At 35.9% G+C, this 17,542-nt stretch overlaps 1 protein-coding gene across 5 annotated transcripts in view; it reads right to left on the reverse strand.

Annotated features, from left to right (window-relative positions):
• The window catches only part of REV1 (REV1 DNA directed polymerase), a 92,356-nt gene that overhangs the window by 59,203 nt on the left and 15,611 nt on the right, over nt 1-17,542 (reverse strand). For 3 of the 5 annotated variants that reach the window (XM_086701321.1, XM_086701320.1, XM_086701319.1), the window contains exons 2-4: nt 14,451-14,535; nt 3,822-3,885; nt 2,310-2,436 (exon numbers count right to left, since the gene is read on the reverse strand). Coding sequence is in view for 2 of the 5 variants with exons in the window: in XM_086701318.1 (XP_086557444.1) it covers nt 2,310-2,436; nt 3,822-3,875 (181 nt within the window). In the remaining 3 variants the exon portion in view is untranslated. The remainder of the gene's footprint in view (nt 1-2,309; nt 2,437-3,821; nt 3,886-14,450; nt 14,536-17,542) is intronic. The other 2 variants (XM_086701318.1, XM_086701317.1) reach the window with 1 other exon arrangement.

A 17,542-nucleotide genomic window follows, 5' to 3' on the forward strand; every position in this document is an offset into this window, starting at 1 on the left:
CTCGTGTCGGGCTCCGCACGGGCAATGCAGAGCCTGCTTAAGAATTCTCTGCATCTCTCTCTCTCTTTCTCCCTCTCTCTGCCCCTCCCCTGCTTGCTCTCTATCTCTCTCTCAAATAAACATTAAAGAAAAAGAAAACCTGGAATGTTAGTCTATGGGGAGCATGATTAAGAATCAACAATACAGCATTTCCTACTTCTCTTACTGCAGCTAAAGCACTAATTGACTATACTGCTAATTCATTACACAGAGGCTGTTGATTCTTTTATCTACGGAGTATTCACTAAAAGTGAAAATATTTCTAAAAAAATTGTATCATCACAACTTGCAAGTCCCTATGAAATTCAACATAATGGAATTTTACTTGTAGAATTATAATAATGTTATCCAAACAACAGTAAAAATTATTATCCCTATCCTAAAGAAAAGGATAGGGAAAAATAATGAAAAGGATAGGGATAAAACTGGGTCCAAATAAAATGAGTCCAAAGAGAAAATGTCTTATGGTCACACAAAAATTGGTAACAAAAATAGAATCAGAATTCCCGATTCTCAACCATGGGAGTGATTACCATAGCTTTTATTTTCTCCCTCACACAAAGGATCTCTTTCTTAATAATGAATAAGGGTACCCTTGTAAACTGGGGACTTCTGTAACTGGCTAATGTAACAAGCGATGTTTCTTTTTTTTTTTTTTTTTTTCAACGTTTATTTTTATTTTTGGGACAGAGAGAGACAGAGCATGAACGGGGGAGGGGCAGAGAGAGAGGGAGACACAGAATCGGAAACAGGCTCCAGGCTCTGAGCCATCAGCCCAGAGCCCGACGCGGGACTCGAACTCACGGACCGTGAGATCGTGACCTGGCTGAGTCGGACGCTTAACCGACTGCGCCACCCAGGCGCCCCTCTTCTTTTTTTAAAAAACATTTTTAATCTTTATAATGCATCTCAGGAAAGTCAGTGGAACCTGAATGTTCCAGGATACTTAAGCAGAAAAGTTGCATGTTGTGAACTTTCCCAGAGCTGCACCAGCATTCATTGTGAGGTAACATTCTTAGACTAAAGATGCCTGATAAAACTCAACCAGGAAAACGTTTTCAGTTAATTAAAACTTAATTTTAATTCAATAAATATTTCCTAAGTGGTTAATGCCCAGAGACACCAGGATACAACAGTAATGAAAATGTGAAAGTGTTTCTCTCGCTCTTATCCAGTAAACAGACAGCTAAAGAAAGATCCAATAAATGCTAACAAGCCATAGCCCTAAAGAAGCAGAAGTCACCTATCCCAGTAGGAAGACAATCAAACAAGTTAGAGGAAGTGATTTATAAAGAGACCTTAAAGATAAGTAACACCCCGCTGAGAAGCAAAGAGAGAGACATATAACAGAATGACACAAATATTTATAGCCATTCACTTAAAAAAAAAAAAATAAAGTGATCTTAAGAGAGGAATTCTCAAGAGATGAAAACTTTAGTAATAAAAGCTGACAGCCAACAGACAAGTGATAACTGACTTTACAGACCAGAGAAAGAGAAAAACATAAGCTGGCTATGTGGAAGCACACAAGAGTCTGTTTGGTGCCAGTGAAAGCAAGAGAAACTCATGAAAAAGAGGCACTGGGTATCTCCAAAAGTGGTCATGTGGATAGGTTCTGAAACAAGAAGTTTATGGTTTAAATTTTGTTTAAGAGACAAATTAGAATTCCAGATGTCCTCTCCCACCCAAAAAGAAAAAACTATCCTGTCCCTTCCAGGGAGCAGACTCAATAACAAAAGAATACAGGAGGGGAGAAGTGGATATAGGGGATGAAAAAAAAAGAACAAGATTAAATGAAATTCTGTTTTCTAAATTGTGAGAACTGTGGCCTCTTTCTTCTCCAAGCTAGGTTTATATACCCTTCTCTAAGCAAAATTCTGGGAAATCTAACACACACACCACACCCTCCTCCCCCATCAGCTCAAAAGGATCTATGCAAATCCACCGATGAAATGGCCCTACCAGATGCCACTATACTGAAGCTCACAGTGTACATGTCCCACACATGTGTGATGAGCTTCCAATCAGGTGGTTAAGAAAGAAGACTATTTTTAACCTCATTTGGCTTTTTCAAACTTGATAAAAATTAAAATAAAAAACACAATGGCAGGTATAGGTGGGATGAAAAGGAAATGTCCAAGACAATAAGCAGAGGATTTTATCATTTTTATATACAGGATAACTAAAAACAGAATTTAAAGCAAATCACACTCAATCTTAATGAAAGTACATGCCAAAACAGGATACCTAAAAAGTAAAAAGTACTCAACCTGTATATCCATTAACATAAATGGCAACTCCACTAAAAATCGTAGATGAAGTTCCATCCTTTTGTAGAGCAGAATCTGACCGAAACTGTTCCTCCAATTTCTGGACCTTGGCAGCCATATACCCACCCTGGAATTAAAAAAAAAAAAAAAAGTAAACCAATTACAAAGGTTGTATTTTCTACCCCCCCCCCCCATTTTAACAGAAATTTACATTAAAAAGAAAAGGACCTTATTCTATGCTAGTGACCAAGGTATAATGACATAGGATATAATTATAAATATTCACCATAAGGCAAGGCAATAAAACAGGTTTTTCTATCAACTCAATTCTTAATTATTTTATCACATTCTTATAACAGTTACTTTAAAAGTGGGAAAAGGTAAGACAAGAATAATGAATTTAATGCTACAAAATATTGTTCTTATCTACAAAATCAAGCAGAAGTTACACAAGAAGTTTAAACCAATTAAAAATTTGACAAGTCGTCAGTAAGAGTGTATTTTCAATTGGTTTCCACTATCTTCTGAATACAGGAAACTTAGAATTAGTAATTTAAAGCAAAATGAAACAGTTCAACAAACGAGTACAGCTCTCCATACATGTAGATAATACAATAAATGATTCAGTGGCCAAATTCTGATCTAATCAATCTACTTGACAGCAGTAATAATTTTCATTAGAGAACATCAACCTCGGAAAGAACATAAAAACATTATTTTTGCTAAAGACCTATACAAATCTATGAACTTAGCTACACTTTTCCTGAACATTAAACTTAATTATGTGATAATTAAGCTTAATTATGTGAATTATCGATTGTTTTTTGATTTTACTTTACTGATAAAGAACTGTCCATTAAATCTTGAAAATACAGTCATAGAAATCTTGAAAGTAGTACTTATTTCCTCCAAAATGGAAATTATTTTGCTGGTTTTGATTATTCAGATATTACATGCTCATTGTGGAAAAAAATTTTTTTTTCAGAAAATATAAAGAAAATGTAAATTAGGTATAATCCCATTCACTGTTAACATTCTGGGATCTATTTTTAAATTTATTACTATGTCTCAGAATATGCACATTTTACATAAATAGGATCACAGAGAATAATCCTTTATAAAACACGATTTTAGTCAAGGCCATCTCGAGTTAAGAAATAAAAAGCTAAATAATGGCTGAACAGTGTTCTACTGCATAGTGATAATTAACTTGACCAATCCTCTACTACAGTATATCTGGTATTTTCCTGTTTTTCAGTATTACTAGCAATGTTGCAATAAAATTATCACAAATAAATATTTGTACACCAGCACATTTATTTCCTCAGGATAAAATAAAGTTCGTGTGTTAAAAAGTTTAAACAAGCTTTCAATACATTGTGAAAACTCAGAAGAGGTGGTATCTAGAGTGATTTACAATTTTAAAAAATGCCTTAAACCACACTCCAACCTACAAGAACAAAAAATACCTAGACAATTAAATATAATTATTTTTATTCTTTTAAAACACACCCATTTTTCCCAGCCATCATTTTCAGCTCGCCTCCTCCCTCCACCTCGTCTCATGGTGGAGCGTCTGTATTAAGGGGGGAAAAAAAAAACTGTCAATTTTATAACGTAATACTAATTGACATTTTATTTCAAGTCAAGAAAAACGACAATTTAAAATAAACTCAAGTATTCAATTTGTGAAAGTTAAAACTTTTCCCAAAGCATAACATTCTCCTGCTTCACAAGTGAGATTTGTACCTAAAACACCCTTCTATAGAGAAATATCATGTTTCAATTATAACTATTATAAATTTTTTATAGCAAAAACATTTATGCATTCCTATGCACCAAACCTAATACACACTTGCGTAAAACATCACCACATTAGACTAACATGGCCATGCTTGTTAACATTAATTAGTATTAACAGAACCCAAGAAAACATTTTCCTTCATGAATTGTCCTCTAATATGGCTCTTAAACTGGCTTTACTATTACATACTAGACACTTAAGAGTACAGTTATAGTGTAATTCATCTATTATGCAAAAACTCCTAAAAGAAGTCAATTAAAACAGCACATCTTAAGGGAGATAATGTAGAAGGATTATCACTTATCACAAACTATTAAACTGGCATTCTCCTTAAGGCTACACTTGACCCACTATGCTGTTAAACCACCCAAATGACCAAATAATGGCTTATCCCAAGTGTTAGGTGCCTTAGTAGCTAGCAAGGTTATCAAATGGTTCAGAAGTCAAAGCAGGCACTAAATGAAACTCCTTATAAAACTTGTCTAGCTATACGGCTACATCTTGAGACCCGACTGCATTATTCTTCACAAAACTAACTCGCCCTCTATTTAGGTTATTTTTCTTCTACTACATAAGTTAATATCAATTAATATGTTACAGAAGAAGCTGTGTACATTATCCAAGTCAAATTAGCTGTGATATGGTTTATAAGAATTTGTTACTGGTGAAACCTTAAAATATGACACTTTAGACACACACATAAGCATTTTATTTCAAATATTTCTATACTTGATATATTGTGCAATGTATAGTTTTTCCTTGCTGACATTTATATTATGAATGTTTACTGTCAGCTTTTAAAAGGGGCCTAAAAGAGATGTAGAGACCTTCTCTTAAAAAGGTAAGTCCGGGGGCGCCTGGGTGGTTCAGTCGGTTGAGTGTCCAACTTCGGCTCAGGTCATGATCTCACAATTTGTGGGATCAAGCCCCGCATCAGGCTCTGCGCTGACCGCTTGCTAAGAGCCTGGAGCCTGCTTCAGATTCTGTGTCTCCTTCTCTCTCTGCCCCTCCCCCGCTCACGCTTTGTCTCACTCTGTTTCTCAAAAATAAATAAATGTAAATAAATAAATAATAAATAAATAAATAAATAAGTAAGTAAGTCCTATAGAGAGACAAGGGGCATGAGCAAAGAGCTCTGTGAACAAGAGGCAACGTAATTAATCCAGATTAGGGGATGTGGATGCTGGCAGAGAAGAGTTGGTGTTGTTTTCAGTTTGACAAAGGTAGGGGCATGGCTACCCAATGTGTTCATTATGAGTCCTAGAACTGCCATATTGCTCTGCTAAATACTTCTATTTTCAAGAGGTACACTTTGTCCAGTCCCTCAAGACTTCTCCCCTTATCTTAAAGGAGTAGGGAAAATGTGCTAACACAAACTTCGTGACTTCGTATTAACTTTGAATCTATACATCTGCTCTTAATAAGTAAAGAGTCTGGGAGTTCTGGCCCTTGTATGTTAGGAATGCTCACAAAAATTAAAGGGAACAATTAATCAGCTAAATGAAAAGTAAGTTAAAGAATATATTATTCATTTAAGATCTACTGGGTAACTACTGCAAAAGGCCAATAGGAGAAATCCTAATCAGTGGTTTCATGAGGGTAGGAAAATATGAAATAAAGTTGTAAGTTAAAAAAAATTTTTTTCAAGCTTCTTCTTCTATTTCAAAGTAATAAAGCTATCCCAGACAAATGTTTAAGCTTTGAAAAAGTAAAAGACTGAAATTAGTAATTTCTTCATTTCAACTAATTTGAGTACAGCAAACTCCTATTGATTGATTCAGGATTCAAATAGACTGAAAAAAGGGAAAAAGAAACAAGAAACATTTCATTTTATACATTCAAATTCTATTTTTGAGAAAAACCCATAACAAGTAGTTAACTAGGTTATTGGGATCAATCTTCCTGGTGAGAAAGAAGAAAACTAAACAAAACATTATTTTTTAAAAAACAAAATAATGAAAAATTACTGGGCCCAGATTTAGAAGATGACAAAGAAACCCTGCCAGCTCACCTGTCCTCCCCAGGTTGAGACAGCTTTTTCCTCTGAAAGCATGTGGCAATTATAACAGTCTGGGCAATGTTTCTGAACAAACACAGCACTAAGGGAACAACAGTTGGAATTCAAGGGTCCTCCAAGCATATACATCTCCACACTTGGGATTAGAATCCTAGGGGTAAGTAAACTGGAAGTAGACAAACCAAATTTTGCCAAAAATGTAGCCTGCCTTGGATTATTTCAACCTCTGAAAGTAAATTAGATGATCCTAAAGAACACAAATACATGGAGGTCAAATAACATGCTACTAAATAATGAAATGAGTCAACCAAGAAATCAAGGAGGAAAAATCAAAAAATACATAGACACATGAAAATGAAAACACAATGGTCCAAAATCTTCGGGATGCACCAAAAGCAGTTCTAAGAGGGAAGTTTATAACAATACAGGTCTACCTCGAGAAGCAAAAAAACTCAAATAAACAACCTAACCTTACACCTAAAAGAGGTAGAAAAAGAAGAAAAAACCCAAAACCAGTAGAAAGAAGAAAAAATAACAATTAGAGCAGAAATAAAATAGAAACCAAAAAAACAACAGAACAGATCAATGAAACCAAGAGCTGATTCTTTGGAATCAAGTGTTTACCCAGACTCATTAAAAAAAAAGAGGGTGCCTGGGTGACTCAGCTGGTTAAGCATTCAACTTCAGCTCAGGTCATGATCTCACAGTTTGTGAATTCAAGCCTCATGTCAGGCTCTGTGCAGACAATTCCAGGCCTGCTTCAGATCTCTTTCTCTGTCTCTCTCTCTCTCTCTCTCTCTCTCTGACCCTCCCCTGATCACTCTCAAAATTAAATAAACAAACATTAAAAAGAGAGGGGGGGTACTCAAATCAACAAAATTAGAAATAAAAGAGGAGAGGGGTGCATGGGTGGCTCAGTCAGTTAAGCATCTGACTTCAGCTCAGGTCACATCTCGCAGTTCGTGAGTTTGAGCCCTGTGTCAGGCTTTGTGCTGACAGCTCAGAGCCTGGAGCCTGCTTCAGATTCTGTGTCTCCTACTCTCTCTGCCCCTCCCCTACTCACACTCTCTCTCAAAAATAAATAAACATTAAAAAAATTTTTAAAGAAAGAGGAGAAATAACACTACAGAAATATAAAGGATAGTTAGAGAAGATTATGAAAAATTAATTATAAGCCAACAAATGGGACAACCTAGAAGAAATAGATAAATTCCTAGAAACAGTAACTTCTCAAAACTGAATCAGGAAGAAATAGGAAATGTGAACAGACCTATTGCCAGCAATGGAATTGAATCCGTATTCAAAAAACTCCCAACAAACTGAAGTCCAGGATCAGATGGCTTCACAGGTGAATTCTAGAAAACATTTAAGGACGAGTTGATACCTATTCCAAAAGCCAGAAGAGGAAGAAAAGCCTCCAAATTCATTCTGTGAGGCAGGCATTACCCTGGTAACCAAAACCAGATAAAGATACTACAAAAAAAGGGAACTACAGGTCAGTATCTCTGATAAGCAAAGATGCAAAACTTCTCAACAAAATATTAGCAAGCTGAATCTGACAATATGTTCAAAAAAATCATTAACTATGATTCATAATGGGATTTATCCCAAGTATGCAAGGGTGGTTCAATATTCACAAATCAATCAATGTAGCACATCATATTAACAAAAAAAGGGAAAAAAATCATATGATCATTTCAACAGATGCAGAAAAAGCATCTGACACAGTTACAACACCCACTCATGATAAAAATCCTCAACAAAGTAGGCTTAGAGAGAACATACCTCAACACAAAGGCCATATATGAAAAACCCACAGTTAACCTCATACTCAATGGTGAAAACCTGAGAGCTTTTCCCCTAAGATCAAGAACAAGACAAGGATGCCACTCCCACCACTTTTATTGAATACAGTACTGGAAGTCCTAACCACAGCAGTTAGGTAACAGAAAAAAATAAGAGGCATCCAAATTGGTAAAGAACAAGTAAAACTTCCATTATTTGCAAATGACATGATATTATATATGGAAAACCCTAAAGACTCCACCAAAATACTACTAGAACTGATAAATGAATACATTAGGATTGCAGGATACAAAATCAATATACAGAAATACATTGCATTTCTATATACTAATCATGGAGCAAAGAGAGAAATTAGTAAAATAATCCCACTTACAATAACACCAAAAAATAAAAAAAATAAAATAAAATAAAATACCTAGGAATAAACTTAACCAAGGAGGTGAAAAACCTATACTCTGAAAACTATAAAACATGAATGAAAGAAACTGAAGATGACACAAAAAAATGGAAAGATATTCCATGCTCATGGAAGGGAGAACCAATATTGTTAAATTTCCATACCACCCAAAGCAATCTACAGATTTAATATAATCCCTAGTAAAATACCAACAGCATATTTCACAGAACGACAACAAATAATCCTAAAATTTGTATGGAACCACAAGACTCTGAATAGACATAGCCATCTTGAAAAAGAAAAACTGTAGATATCACAATTCCAGATTTCAAGATACACTACACAAAGCTGTAGTAATCAAAACACTATGGTAGTGGGATGAAAACAGATACAAAGATGAAGGAACAGAAGAGAGAGCCCAGAAATAAACCCACGATTACATGGTCAATTAATCTTGGACAAAGGAAGCAAGAATGTGCAATGGGAAAAAACAATCTTTTCAACAAATAGTGTTGAGAAAAATAGCAACATGCAGAAGAATTAAACTGCACCAGTTTCTTACCCCATATACAAAAATAAACTCAAAATGGATTAAAGACCTAAATGTGTGACCTCAAACCATAAAAATCCTAGAAGAGAGCACAGGCAGCAATTTTTCCAACAATGGCCATAGCTACATTTTTCTAGATAGGTCTCCGGCCTCAAGGGAAAGAAAAGCAAAAATAAACTATTGGGACTACAACAAAAATAAAAAGCTTCTGCAAAGCAAAGGAAACAATCAACAAAACTAAAGACAACCTACTGAATGGAAGAAGATATTTGCAAATGACATACCTGATAAAGGATTAGTAATACCAAAAAAATCCCAAATAATCCAATTAGAAACAGGCAGAAGACATGAACAGACATTTCTCCAACCACAAACATATACACATGGCCAACAGACACACGAAGATGCGTAACATCACTTATCATTAGGGAAATGTAAATCCAAACCACAATGAGGTATCAATTCACACCTGTCAGAATAACTAAAATCAAAAACACAAAAACAACAAGTATTGGCAAGGATGTAGAGAAAAGGGATCCTTTGTGAACTGTTGGTGAGAATGCACACTGGTGCAGCCACTGTGGTAAACAGTATAGAAGTTTCTTAAAAAGTTAAATGATTTTTTACAATAAATTATATGATTTTTAATCAATAAATTATATGATCCAGTAATTCCACTAGTGGGTATTTACCCAAAGAATATGAAAACACTAATTCAAAAAGATACATGTACCCCTATGTTTACTGCATTACTTAGAAGAGCCAAATTATGGAAGCAGCCCAAGTGTCCATCAACAGATGAATGGATAATGATATATATACACAACGTAATATTATTCAGCCATAAGGAAAAACGAAATTTTGCCACCTACAATAACATGAATGGAGCTAGAGTATTAAGCTAAGTGAAATAAGCCAGTCAGAGAAAGATAAATACCACATGATTTCAATTCGTATGTGGAATTTAAGAAACAAATCAAAAAGAGACAAGCCAAAAACAGACTCTGAGAACAAACTGATGGTTACCAACCAGAGGGGAGGTGGATGGGTGAAATAGGTGAAGGGGATTAAAGAGTATACTTATCATGTAATGTATAGAATTCCTGAATCACTATATTGTACACCTGAAACTAATATAACATTGTACATGAACTACACTGGAATGATAATTAAAAAAAAAAAAAGATGATCTGGAATGCTCTAAACCATCTGGCAGAAGCAATGTAAACCCTGTACAGGGAATGACAACATCCTAAACACATGTTTCTGAAAACCATTTTGAAAATATAAAGTCTGGCATACAAATAAAAATAACCAGGCACACAAAGTAGTAAGATCACATAAGTGAGAACCAACAGAAACAAAGTAAACAGACCTACACAGACTCCAGATACTGATTTTTTTTTAATATATGAAATTTATTGTCAAATTGGTTTCCATACAACACCCAGTGCTCATCCCAAAAGATGCTCTCTTCAATACCCATCACCCACCCTCCCCTCCCTTCCACCCCCCATCAGCCCTCAGTTTGTTTCCAGATACTGATTTTAACCCAGTTAAAGATTAACTATGCTTACTATGTTCAAGGAAACAAATAAATAGCTGCCATGGGTGGGGAAAACAGATTTCATTCAAAATATTCAAAGGAGGACCAATTACATAAAGGCTGTCTTTTCAACAGAAACAATGGTGCCAGAAGACTACACTGAAAGAAAATAATTACTTAGAATTCTATACCCAGAGAAAAATTCAGTCAAGAAAGAGAACATAAAGGTATCTGGGGCAAATTAAAAACAGAAGCTAATGCCACCAGCAAACTTGTACTACAGGAAATCCTAAAAGATATCCCTCAGGTAGAAGAAAATATTAGCTTGGAAGATCAAAAATACAGGAAAAATGTAGCAAGGAAAACAATAAATATCTGGATTAATCAATGTTAAATACGGACTAAATAAAAGTACAGTAATGACAGTCAATCTGTTATTTTTTGTAGAATATACAGCACAGTGGATCAAAGAATTATGAATAAAAGAGTAGAAGAGGAAATGTTTCTAGTACAGGCTGTGCCACTAACTGGTTTCACTTATCTCTGGTACATCTCCATTTCTCTGGGTCTCAATTACATTGCCGGGTCTTTAAGAGGTTTGGGTAGTTGACTACTAGATTTACCATAAATTGAATTCATCTGAGAACAGCAGAGGAATTCCAATTTGGGAAACTCCTGTGGTAGCAAGGTATAGGCAAGCCTGTTAAGGGTTTGGGGCGGGCTGTATTTATGGGCAAGGATTGTAAAGAGGGGGAAGCCCAGGTGGAATCCAAGCAGTAAGTTCACTGGCTTGAGGATGGGGAGAGATTTTTGGCAGACATTCATTGGTCAGGAGAGGTCTCCATCTTCTGTAAATCAGGCATTTACAGCAAATCAGTGCCTCAGTTCTTAAGTTCATTCCTCTGAGGGCACGTGCCTGAGATTCTCCATTTCAAATCCTCTGGTTCCATTTTAGATTAAAATTCTTCCACAGTTCCCTTTTGTACTCCATACAAGACACACAGAAATATTTTCAAAAATTAAATATAAAAATTAACATTATATCCATATACTTCAGCAACATACTTCAATTTTAGAAATTACGTTGTGTAACAGTTTTGATGCTCTACATTTATTTATGCAGACCTCCTAGACTTATTCAGAAAAGACTTAAGGCAACCAGTCCTATCAAATTCATTTAAATAATATGTATAGACCAAGATGGCCTGTGACAGTGGATTGGGGTAAAAACCTAACTAAATCTGGTGTTTGCTACATACTGGGAGTGGCAATTTATCAGCCCTGTCACTGCTGTAGACAACAGTAATGTAACTCTTCTTTTGTCAGACAAAGATGCTAGATAGTTCAGTAGACAGCTGTAGATTACTTCTCATAGCATAGGTAATTATGGCATGTAAGAAATAATTCAGATGTGTATAGGAGAGACCACATTAAACTACCTATAGATCAAAGCTAATGGAATATTACTGTGTATAAAGCACCATATTATACTAAACAGTACTGAGATAAATAAAATTAGACATTTTTATATAAATTTTAAAACTTTACAATCTAAAAGGAAATGAGCACCAATTAAGGAAATACTAACTAGCCCTACAAAGGAACTTAAGAGGAAGATTTCATGCAGAAGAGCAGGGAGGACAAAAAAACAAAAACAAAAACAAAACCAGGACACAAAGAAAATTACATAACCCACATCTAAGATGCTGGCAAAGAGCAGTAACAGACCAACCTGGCATGCAGCAAAGCTCCCTGACAACCTAAACTGTAAGGTCAGTAAGAGACAGGAAGGTGACAGGTGAAGGTGACAGACAGGTGACAGGAAGCAAGTAGTAAGTAGGCTTATCAGACTTCTGTTCATATGTACACAGCATCAAAGATTGTTCATACTTCACTTACTTCAGTTAGACCCACACTCCTCTCCTTTCTCATACTCAAAACATTGCAGAATGAAAATATGAACATACTATGTATATAAAATAATCAATAATCTTGCATATGATAGAAAGCCAACAAGTTCTTATTTAATAAAGAAAATAAACTTCTATGTAGGAGATAAAGCAAGGTAGAAATAATAATGTCTCTAGTATAATGTACCCCAATGTATCTATATTTAAAACTGTACCTTGTATATTTAATCGTATCTGTTTTTTATTCTTTTTTTTTAAGCTTTTATTTTTAAGTAATCTCCATACTCAACGTGGAGCTCAAACTCATGACCCTGAGATCAAGAGTCACATGCTCTACTGACTGAGCCAGCCAGGCACCCCTATTTCTCTTATTTTAAAACATCTTTCCAAAGAATCACAGTCAGATTCTGTTTAACAGATAGAAATACGATATGCTCCCTCCCCGCAAAATGGTACACAGACCAGATTAGCAAATGATACACACTTTTGATGCTAACAAGAACCATCCAACAGGTGGGATTAAATGTAAGTCATTTAGGGGGTTCTAAACACTACAGTGCTTTCTTTGTAGTGTGAAATCAGGAAACAACATAAAAACCTATTTGTGGAAAGTGGTATGCCATGAAGTCAGGGCTTATGTTTGTGCTAACCAGTATAGAGCTTCAAAAAGAGGCACCTATGCCTCTCAAGACATATTCAGGGGAATAGTTCTCCACTCCAGATGACTGATTTGTTTCTTCAAATAGGACTTCTCCTAGAATGGAGAACAGTAAGTCAGGACACCACAACTTGACAGAAATAACCCTCAAAAACAACACACATGCTCTGTTCTTATCTTCTCTGTTCCAAGCATCCTTCTGACTTACAACATGTCCTCTTGACTAACCCTGCTCACTAAGAAGAGAATGCCCTTTATCAACAAGTCATCCAATTATCAAGTCACACTTATAAATAAAAATTGGCCTTCTAGATAAAACTCTTGCCGACTACGTTCCCAATCTAGTCCCACGACCTTGAGGAAAGTGATAAATGTTTCTGAAACTGTAATACACAACCTAAAATAACCTATGTAACCTATGGACTTCTCCTTATCCAACAGCATCAACACCGAAGTCAATTGCTGGGTTTTTAAAAACTAGTTAAAAAATGGATAAAGAATGAACTCATGTATGCAAAAGTACCCTTATCCCTAGCATTTAGGGTATGCCCTCAATAAACATTAGCTGCTATTATACTAATCTACTGCACCAAGTCACAAAGTGAAAATCAAATGAGACCACATGTATGGAAACTCTTTGAAGATTATAAAGTACACAATATCATTATTTTAAATGTGCTATCCACGGTGTACAACATAATAGAGCAATATATTTAGTGACACAAGATCTGGGCTTTAATCCCAGTTCCACCACTGCCTATCTGTATGACTTGGGATGAATCCAAGAGCACTGAGCCTCACATCCGTTCACCTATAAAACAAAGTTTGACCAGTAAGTGCTCAGTAGAATCCCTGTGGAACTATGCACTGCATATATGGGATGAATGTGGTAGGGAAGAAACAAAAGTTTGGGGCAAAACAACAATCATGTAAGGTTCCACTCTCTAAAACCACTTTAATTTTCGCAACCCTGCTTTGTAAGTTTTAAATTATCTGAGGTCTGAATAAGAAAAAAGCTCAAATTGAAAAAGACTGAAAACCAAAACTAATGAACTAAAAACTAAGTCTGAAGACTTCTGGCTGTGTTCTGTGTTCCCATATGTGACTACAAAAGAGGGTGGAAATGTTCCACCCCCTGAAAGATTCAAAAGCTAAAACTCACCTATTAGACCTCAAGTAATAAAATTATAAAGACCAACAAAATGAGAGGCTGTCAGTGCAGTCATGCCCAGCCCCCAGTGTCAACACAGACTAACAGCTAGCCAGGTGAGGCACGTTTAAGGCAAATGGGACAGCAGCTATATCTATAATGAGCTTTGGGACCCTGAATGCCTTGCAATGCTAAAGATTTCCTGACTCTTCCATTCTCTTAACAGGGGTATTAAAAAATCCTATGAAGAGTCTCATGAAGGATCTATTTATGAAAAAATATATCAAAATTACTTATTCATACCTTTCTCCTAACTTTATTTCATCTTTTGCTGGAGCACACAGTTCACTCTGGACTTCCAATATGCATTTAAGAAGCTACTCAAATCCTGCTAAAACAAGAAACATACAAAAATTCATTCTGTCTTCTTTACTAGGATTACTGGGACTTTGACATCTACCCACATCACCAAAAAAAATCATTTTCATGCAAAAGTGGTATTTCATCTATTTCATGAAGAATTATTAACATTACAGGGTTCTAAACACATACCAGCAAAATCTCCACAACATATCAAGGAACTGCCCAAATACATATTCATTATTAGTGTTAATCTGTTGGTTATAGGTCTGTAACTCTAAAATACATAGGCTATTAAGTAATGAAACTGACTCTGAGTGGTTTTTACATAGTCTCATTACTCTAGTCATATGTACATGTAAGGGTTTATCTTCATTCAATAGTTATTTAAGAAACAGGTGCAGAATGAATTGGAATATACAAATCAATATGCAATAGATGAATGAATCTGCATATTATAGTAGTATATTAATTCATGAATATGACACAAATGCAAAGAAAGCAGCCTGTAGCCACCCAGACCATCACTAGGCAAGTCTGAAATAAAACAAGTTTACCCTTGGCTCCCTACCATATCAATACTCAACATCTCTTCTTCAAGGCCTCTTTCTTTAGTCTGCTATCAATTCGCTGCTAACAATTAAGAAATTGGTAATAACTGGTATTCCAGGGACACATGTATTTAAGAAGACTTCTCCATGACCATTAAATGGGGAAAAGCAGTCTTTTTGCCAAAGGAAATGGAAAACTGGATATCCACATGCAACAAAATTAAGATGGACCCTTATCCTATACACATAAAAAGTTAAAATGGATCAAAGACCTGAACAATAAAACTTCAAAAAGAAAACACAGAACAAAAGCTTCATAACATTAAACATGGCAAAATATGACCAAAAAAAGCCAACAAAAGGAAAAATAAACTGGGCTATATCAAAATTAAAAACTGTGCAGCAAAGGACACAATCAACTGAGTAAAAGGGTAACCCACACAAGAGAAAATATTTTAAAATCACCTAATCTGATATTTAACATCCTGAATATATAAAGAATTTCTACAATTTAACAATAAAAAGAAACTGATTTTAAAATGGGCAAAGGATTTAGGGGCACCTGGATGATTCGGTCAGTTAAGTGCCCAACTCTTGATATCGACTCAGGTCATGATCTTGTGGCCATGAGATCGAGCCCTGTGTTGGGCTCTGCACTGTGTGCGGAGCCTGCTTGGGATTCTCTCTTTCCATCTCTCTCTCTCTGTCCCTCCCCCATTCACTCACACACATGCACACTCTCAAAATAAACATTAAGAAAAAAATAAAAGGGGCAAAGGATTTAAACACACATTTCTGAAAAAAAAAAAAAATACAATGGCCAAGAAGCATGTGAAAAAATGCTCAGCATCACTATTCATTAAGGAAATGCAAATCGAAACCACAATGTGATACTATCTCATATCTATTAGGAAGGCTACTATTAAAAAACAGAAGCTGGGGCGCCTGGGTGGCTCAGTCGGTTGAGTGTCTGACTTCGGCTCAGGTCATGATCTCGCGGTCTGTGAGTTCGAGCCCCGCGTCAGGCTCTGTGCTGACAGCTCAGAGCCTGGAGCCTGTTTCGGATTCTGTGCCTCCCTCTCTCTCTGCCCCTCCCCCGCTCATGCTCTGTCTCTCTCTCTCTCTCTGTCAAAAATAAACAAACGTTAAAAAAAAAAAAAAAAAAAAACAGAAGGGGCACCTGGGTGGCTCAGTCGGTTAAGCGCCAGGCTTTGGCTCAGGTCATGATCTCACATTTCGTGGGTTTGAGCTCTGTGCTATAAGCACAGAGCCAGGAGCCTGCTTCGGTTTGTGTGTCTCCCTCTCTCTCTGCCCCTCCCCTGCCCACACTCTGTCTGTCTCTCTCTCTCAAAAATAAACAAACATTAAAAAAAAATTTTTTTTTAAAACCAGAAAGTAAGTGTTGGTGAGGATGTGGAGAAATTGAAACACTCGTACACTGCTGGTCTGTTGGTGAGAATATACAATGGTGTAGCTATTATGGAAAACAATATGGTGGGTTCCTCAAAAAATTAAAAATAGGATTACTCTAGGATCCAGCATTTCCATTTCTGGGTATATACCCAAAAGAATTGAAAGCACAGCCCCAAAGAGTTATTTATACACCCATGTTCATAGCAGCATTATTCACCACAGCCAAAAGGTGAAAGCAACCCAAATGTCCACTGATAGATGAACGAATAAACAAAACGTTGTATATACACATAGTGGAATATAATTCAGACTTAAAAAGGAAGAGAATTCTTACAAACACTGCAACATGGATGAACCTTGAGGACACTATGCTAAGTGACATAAGCCAGTAATAAAAAGAGAAACACTGTATGATTCCATTTTTATGAGGTATCTATAGTCAAAATCATAAAGAATGAAAGTAAAACGGGAGTTTCCAGGGGCTTAGGGGGAATGGGAATAGAGAGCTACAGTTTAATGGTACAGAGTTTCAGCTATAAACCAAAAAGCATTCTGGATAGTGGTGATGATTACACAACATGAACGTGCTTAGTGCTACTGAACTGTCCACATAAAAATGGTTAAAATGGTAAATTTTACACATGATTTTCCCACAATCAAAAATTTTTAAATGAAATTTCTAAGAATAAGCAAAGAAAAAAAAAAGGACTTCTGACATTGGAAACATTCCATAGGCAGCTGGGATTACAGAGACCGGCAAGCTAACAGGGAAGAGGGCAGTACAACACTGGGAGAGAGGCTACTTCTCCAAGAAATCTATATAGCAGTATCTGGAACTTTTTCCTCAGAGAGGGCACTGGGAAGGCATTTGTAGAACTAATTTACTAGGACCAAGTACTGTCCTTAACTAAGGACAATGAGTAACTAAGTAAATGAAGTGCTAGCACGCAGTCACTAACACGACTTGACAATGCCTTGCTTCAGTGTGCTCTTATTTGTCTTTAAATGGTAAAAGCTTTAATACCAGATAAACAGCTATTTACATAATACTTAAACAGAAAAATACAGCTG

The sequence above is a fragment of the Puma concolor genome, chromosome A3 (assembly GCF_028749965.1).
Source record: "Puma concolor isolate L17-30 chromosome A3, mPumCon1.1.hap2, whole genome shotgun sequence".
NCBI classification, from domain to species: domain Eukaryota; kingdom Metazoa; phylum Chordata; class Mammalia; order Carnivora; family Felidae; genus Puma; species Puma concolor.